Below are 7,671 nucleotides of genomic sequence, written 5' to 3'. Positions count from 1 at the left end.
TATTTATATTTTTGCTTAGAACTAATTATTCGAATTATTTGGATCGAGCATACTAAAAGCTCCGTTTCAGGTTTTCTTGTTATTCTTTCTCGGAATGAGAACCAAACCTGAGGTGTTTAGATAATATAAATAGTGATCTTGTGAATTGAGAAAATCAATCAATAATATCAGAATTTTCCTAACTTCTCGTATCTTTCCTTGGGAGAGGATCCCCTGCTGTGGAGGAATCACAGCCGGGTCCTGCTGCCCCTCACATTCAATTTTTTTATTAAATTTTTTTATATTATTTGTTATCATTAAAAAGTTGGCATGTGAATGGCAGCAGGGCCTGCTGTGATTCCTCAGAGCAGGGATCCTCTCCCTCTTTCCTTTCTGCAATTTTATTCTCCTCCGCCAAACCCTACTTGGCGGCGTTTATCTTGGTTGCTCGACGGAGTTTCTCCGCGAACTGACCGACTACTTTTCGGCGAGCACTAGCTGAACTACCCGATACGGACCTCCGTATCAGTAACCCTAACCGTCGCAAATGTCGTCTCTGCCCGATCACAACGCGGTGTTTGACCCAAACAATCCGGGCAGGAAGCGGCATTACAGCTGGCCCGAGCAATTATCCGGCTAGAGGTTCGACCAGAACGACGTATTGAAGCACGTGATCCTTAAACTGCACCTCCGCTCTGTCTCCCACTCCGGCTCCACCACGCCTCAACCCGAGTCGGAGCCTGACTCCGAATCGCTGAATTCGAGCCCGCTCTCCGCCGCGCCGGATTGCTCCAGAGCCTTGTCTGATGAGCTGTTGCTGAATGTTCTTAGTAGAATTACGGACAGGAAACATCACTTGTCGAATTCGCTAGTGTGCAAGGCGTGGTGCGTGATTTCTGGAAGGATTATTCAGTCGATTAAGGTATTGGACTGGGAGTTTTTGGAGTCCGGGAGGTTGAGTTTACGGTTTCCGAATTTGTTTGATGTTAATATTGTGCCTGCTAGTATTAATTTCGAGACGAATTCGGCGATTTTGTTGAGTTGTAAATTGTTGGATGTTTACCTGAATTCGGATGTGTTGGGAAATAATGGTCTTTTTGTTAGGAGAGATGATATTTTGGATAGTGAGAGGATTGATAGATTTGTGAAAACGTTGGCTAAGAGTTGTAGAAACTTGAGAAGAATAGTTTTGATGAATGCTAGTGAGGAGGGGTTAGGCTGCTTGGCCAATGAGTGTGAATTACTTCAGGAAATGGAGTTGCATTACTGTGGTGATTTATCACTTAAGGGGGTTTGTAAGTTCAGAAATTTGCAGATATTGAAATTGATTGGGAGAATGGGGGGATTTATGATTCAGTGGTTTCAGATATTGGAATGACCATATTGGCACAGGGGTGTGGTCGATTGGTGAAGCTCGAATTGGTAGGATGTGAGGGTAGTTATGATGGGATCAAAGCTAGGAATGTGCTGTCAGATGTTAGAGGAGTTGACACTCTGCAACCATAGGATGGAATGAGGGTGGATAGCGGCCTTGTCGTATTGTGGGAACTTGAAAACCTTGAGTATCCAGTCGTGTAAGTATATTGATGAAAGTCCAGGACCGGATGAGCATTTAGGGTCGTGCCCAATTCTCGAGGAGTTACATTTGAGGCGATGTCATACGAGGGACAAACATGGTGTTAGGGCGTTGTTTCTGGTGTGTCGGAATATCAGGGTCCTAGAAATAGAAGACTGTTGGGGATTGGATGACAGCACATTTGCTGCTGCAACAAATTTTAGGTATAAACTGTAGTTTCTTTTTGTTCCATAAGGTTGTGCAATGCTGTAGGACCTATAGATTATAGTATTGCTTGATTTGCATGGTGAGGTTTTAATGAGTGTTGAGCTGGTGTTTATTCATGTCATTTCTACTTCCGCGGGAAGAGTTAAAACCCATATTTAGATGCATGAGATAAGGAGATAGTTGTGAAATTAACTGTTCACATAAGGTCTAATCTTTGTGCATAGTTTAGTTGAATGCTGTTTTTCATTTATGAACTATCATAGACATACTAGTTTGCTAAATCTCCCCTGAAGTATACTTTCTTAGGCGAATATTGGGTAATCTCTTTTGCACAAATTAAGACAAATGATAGAATTGGTGAACCTTTTGTTGCGATGATCCTACATCAAAGATTGCTTGTCAGTAAGAAATTGGTTTTCAAGACATTTAAAGTTGCATCAAGGTTTATATAGTAGCAACAAAATCTCCATGGTCTCTGTTGTTGATCAAGACTTATTGATTGCTTATTTTGCTTGTAGGTCCATAAGATCTCTCTCACTAGAAGGTTGCTCATTACTGACGACTGAAGGATTAGAATCAGTAGTTCTTTCTTGGATAGAAACTGATAGGCTTAAAGTAATTTCATGTAGCAATGTGAAGGACAGTGAAATAACTCCAGAGTTAGCGACCTTATTTTCTGATCTCAAAGAATTGAAATGGAGGCCTGATTCCCGGTCGCTACTATCAGCAAGCCTCACAGGGACAGGTGTCGGAGAAAAAGGTGGTAAATCTTTGAGTAGCAAGTGAGGCAGGGATCAGAATTGATATTGTATGAAGCAGTTCGAGATAGCAGTTGTGCCGGAGAGTAGCAAGGTACTAATCTTGCTCGGAAATGCGCACAGGAATAATTTTAGCTTATCAAAACCCTTTCATTCTGTATAAATGTGATTATCCATTTTCCTTTGGTAGAGTTGGCTTGGCTGCTGTATTTTACAGGTGCAGTAGTTTACCTTGTCTGTTTAGGATAGATAATGCATGAGAAGTGTAGTAGGAGTATTTACTATTTTAGGAATAAAAGTTGATATATGGAGTATCTTAATATATCTATCATTCCAGTGTAATTGACTAGAGGATTTCGCAATTTATGAGCTACATATTGATGGATTTTAGTGTGGCATCTGTCAATATGAAACTTGAAAGTTGTTCATAATTTTCACAGGCATATAATGTTTTGATTAGATGTAAGAGTTAAAAGTAAAGTAGTTTAACCATAGTATAGAGTATTTTTAGTGAGTTTTTGATTGTTGGCTTTTGAGACCTGAGTTTTTGGCAAATGTACATCAGAGCGAAAATTAGTGTTTCTTCTAAAGTGAGTGAGAAGTTTTTTGGTGTTTGATACGTGGCAGAATATGATTGGTTGTGCGTATGTGTATGCCAATTTACGTTCTTTTGCATTAAGAGCATCTCCAATGGCGGCGAGCGGACAGGCTAGCTGATTCCCGGCGCTGGCCGGTCCGCTCGCCTAACCATTGGAACCGGTGAGCGCCATTTCGAAGGGGGTACCTCACGATGAAGTCGGACGCCTCAAGACACATGCCGACATGCGCCAAGTGGATGCTCATATTCGACTCCAAAATGATTTAATTGAAGAGTTGTGGTCGCGGATGACTGCACGTCGCTAGATTTTTTTTAATTAATGTACTTTTTTTTAAATTTAAATATTATTATTGAATTTTCTCGTATCTGTGTCGTAAATTTAATTTCATAATTTGTGTGATTGTTAATTATTTATTTTTTATAATTTTGTTTATTGTGGCTAGCCTATTGCTTGTCCAGTTGCTTGTCCTGATGAAGCGGCAGGAGGAGTTTTTAGTGGTGGTGATGTGGTAGGAGGAGTTTGTGGCTAGCCTATGGCTGACCTATTACCATTGAAGATGCTCTAAATATCAAATTAATTTTAACTATCTAAATCAAACTCAAACTAAAAAACACATTTTAACCATTTTTTATACTTTTAAATTATATCTATATATTTTATCTAAATTATAAGTACATTAATCTCATAAACACTGACTATTATAACGATATTTTTTATTATTATATTTACATTATTAAATATTTTTCAATATTATTATAAAAAAATCAATACTAATACAATGATATTCAGCACGGAACAGTAATCAATAATGATGTATATAAAATCAAAAGTAAATGTCAAAATTGGTCCTGAACATATGACAATTTTACGATTTTAGTCCTAAACTTTATCTTTTGAATTTTTGCATCTTGAATATTTCAAATAGGATCACAATTGGTCCTCCGTTTATAATTCTGTTAAAAACTAACGGTCAACGGGTTTAATCCCGATTTTGACCAAATTAGACTTTTAATTCTGATTTTTTACTCCCTAATTAATTCCCTAATTATTTTAGTAAATATTCACTTAAAATCAAAAATATATAATAGATTAGGGTTCTTATTTCATCTTCCTCACATCGCGTTTACTGTTTTTCTTTCATCTTCTTCCTTCCTCTCATCTTTCATCTTCTTCCTTCCTCTTCCTCTCAAACCCTAGTTATGGAGCGTTTAACTTTCAGCAAAGGGTCCGGCGAGAGTGGCGGTGGTCGATTTGACCTGCGATTCCGGTACGAGTCTTGCAATTGCAAGAAACTTGCTTCACTTCGTATCGTCAAAAGCCATGACAAACCTACAAGGGGAAGTTCTACTTTGTTTGTGAGAAAAAAATAGTACACTTTTTTCAAGTGGTGCTCACCAATCGAACCAATTGAAGAAGACGATGGTGTGGAATCATTGCCGAAGGGTTAGTCAAGTACAAGGCTTCGTTGAGAACTACTCTAATCCCTCGTCTAGGAATGGGATTTGCCGGCGATCGAAGTGAGCGAGAGGGAGATGGAGGGTTAAACGTCGCGGGGAGGCAGAAGGGAGAGGGAGAACAGATTCATTTTCTGGCAAAGTGTTAGAGAAAGAATTTATTTTAATTTCAATTTGTTATTTTAATTTCAATTTGTTTGAAGACGATTCATTTTTAAAATATATTTGTTTTGTTTTATTATATTTCAGTTAGAAGACGATTCAGTTTCAAAATATATTTCAATTTGTTGTGTTAGAGAAATTGTATATTTATTGTTAATATATTTATTTTGTTTTATTAGGAGTAATAAATAGAATAATAATTAAGGATATAATTAGTGACTTAAAAATCATAATTAAGAGTTTTAATCGGAGGACCAATTGTGATCTGATTTAAAATGTTCAGGATGCAAAAATTCAAAAGATAAAATTTAGGACCAAAATCATAAAATGATCATATGTTCAGGATCAGTTTTGGACTCTAAAATCAATTTACATCATTTTGTCTAGGGGTGTCGAAACGGGTAGCGGGTAACGGGTAATCCCGAACCCGACCCGTTACCTGCCGGGTATCGGGTACCCGTTACCCAACGGAATCGGGAAACGGGGCGGGGTCGGGTATAATAATTTTGGGTTTTGCAGGTATCGGGTATCCCGATACCCGACCGGGTAATCCCGATAGTCCCGAAAATACCCGATATACATATTAATATTTTATAATTTTTTGTTTTTTATTTTAATACTTGCTCTTCATGATGTAATTTTTTTAAGATTTTAATATTTTAAAAATCATAATATAATTTTTTATTAGTAATATATTATAAAATGTATTTTTTAAGTTTTGAAGAATGATTGGTGAAACCGTGTGAAACTTTTATTACTTTAGACTTTTGGTTGAAGTTATTTACTTATTTTATATTTAGACTTTTGATTAAAGTAAGACATTGTTGCTTACTTTGTTAATTGTTTTCATATTTAGATTTTTGAATGGTAATTTGGAGTTTGGATTTTTGGCATTGTAATTGAATTTGGATTACATATTTACTTTGCAGGTGGTATTTGTGCAGCTCATATGATTATTTAAAGTAGATATTTCAAAGATTACATGGCTTGATCTCAATTCTCAACAAAATTAAATAATAATAAAAAGTTTCAAGTGAGACTATTACATTCATCAAGTAGTATTTTTTAAAAAAGCATCTAAAATATACAAATAATATTTTTAAAAAGAAGATTTCAAAAAAAAAATGTTTCGGGTCGGGTACCCGCGGTGTCGGGTGCGGGATACCCGACTCGGGTATCGGGTAATACCCGACTAAATGCGGGACGGGTATTGGGACTAACTTTTCGGCCAAAATCGGGTGCGGGTACCCGCGAGTACCCGTTTCGACACCCCTATTTCTGTCTTCTCCTCAATTAAGCCCAAGCCCAAAAAAATATTATAAAGAAATAAACAACATGCAAACACAGTACTAAATCAGTCTTGCGCCGCGGTTTTTCTCCTTCAGCTCTGCTGTTCTTCTTCTTCTCTTCCGGTATGTTTATTTCTTTCCTTCCGCTTCTCTATTTTGGCTAATTTACAATGATTTGGAACTTGAATTCAATGATATAAAGTTAATCTCGATTATAGATCTATAGTATTTCTAAGAGGAATGAGATTTCAATCGGTACTCGGCGATATTGTTTCTTTTAGTTGTTTCTTTGACCTTTTGGTCTATAAACGATATTGTTTTGATTGGACGCACTGTATCCGACAATTTATCTCTCAGATGATCTATTTTTTCCGTTTGTTATGCATAAAATTTACCTGATTATTGCTTATAACGTTTTGTAAGATTCAATTTTTCCGTTTTGTAAGATTGGAACTTGGAATCTTCCTCTTTGTTAAGTTGTGCTTCGAGTAATTTAGGGGATTTTAGGGCAGCGATGCTTGAAAACATTTGATTTACTCTGCCTACTATGACTATTTATTAAACTGCAATGCGCTTGAGATGAGTAAATGTGTTGATAAGGTTGTAGAATAATCTGTGAATCGATGTTGATAGAAAATATAGAGTGATGTGCCGATTTGAGCATGGAGTGACATATATATTGGCCTAAAAGACATGATCTGTGCTCCTCAGTCATCTATGCTCAGTCTTGATGCCGTAGAGATTAGTCTGATATTGGTTTGCAATTTTGTATATAGATGTCTCAAGTAGATATATTATCCTAAAAGACATGATCTGTGCTTGTTTCCTCAATCATCTATGTTTTACTTGCTCATTTTTGTGCTGTAGAGATTAGTCTGTCACTGCATCAGCACCTTATTTGTGATATTGGTTTGTAATTTTATACATAGATTTCTTCAAGTAGGCTTTTGATGTGCTCGTATTAGGTCTTTTGACGTAAAGCTCATACTCTTATCCTCTCCCCATGAAATGGCTAGTTGTAGATTTAATATTCCGTATAAAATATAGTTGGCATAGCTGATCAAGATATAGAGTACCTCTATTGAAGCAGAAATGGCAACCGGTGGAGCCCCTCCCCAGAGGGGAACTGCAGCAGCTGCAGCAGCTAACCTCCGTCGGAGGAAAACAGCTGGTGGAGGGGCCGGTGGTGGAGCAGGTGGAACTATGCTACAATTCTACACGGATGATGCTCCTGGACTTAAGATCTCCCCAAATGTTGTGCTTGTAATGAGCATCGGTTTCATAGCTTTTGTTGCAGTCCTTCATGTCATGGGCAAACTTTACTTTGTTCGCAAGGAGTAGAAACACACTGCCCTCTTGTTTCAGTTGTACTAGAATTCTGGGAAGTTTCGGTTCCACAAACGAACTTCTTGTTTTAATTTTATGAGTGAACTAAAATAATCTCACTTTTGCCTTACTTTTTATTGATCAATTCTTGCTAGTCTTTTTCCCCTTGATTCATTTTATTCGCTCAACTGGAGTGATGAAGCAGTTAAATTTTAATGATCAATTTTGTTTTAATTCCTTTTGCGAAAGTCGCCACAGCCATACAGCTATAATCCTGCAGGAAAAATATGAAGACTAACAAGGTAGATTAAGGTTGCTTTA

General features: G+C 37.2%; 1 protein-coding gene and 1 pseudogene across 1 annotated transcript; both read left to right on the top strand.

Annotated features, from left to right (window-relative positions):
* The first annotated feature begins 317 nt into the window (after positions 1-317).
* Positions 318-2,910, top strand: LOC121794227 (annotated as a pseudogene).
* A 3,167-nt stretch (positions 2,911-6,077) lies between these two features.
* Positions 6,078-7,480, top strand: LOC121794219 (protein transport protein Sec61 subunit beta-like). Its single transcript, XM_042192296.1, has 2 exons — positions 6,078-6,147; positions 7,112-7,480. Exon 2 carries the CDS (start codon positions 7,117-7,119, stop codon positions 7,363-7,365), a length of 249 nt encoding a protein of 82 aa, XP_042048230.1. The 5' UTR covers positions 6,078-6,147; positions 7,112-7,116; the 3' UTR covers positions 7,366-7,480.
* Positions 7,481-7,671: the final 191 nt, after the last annotated feature.

Source organism: Salvia splendens, chromosome 1 (genome assembly GCF_004379255.2).
Source record: "Salvia splendens isolate huo1 chromosome 1, SspV2, whole genome shotgun sequence".
Taxonomy (NCBI): domain Eukaryota; kingdom Viridiplantae; phylum Streptophyta; class Magnoliopsida; order Lamiales; family Lamiaceae; genus Salvia; species Salvia splendens.
The sequence above is the reverse complement of the archived record's forward strand: the minus strand, read 5'-3'. Positions and strand labels throughout refer to the sequence as shown.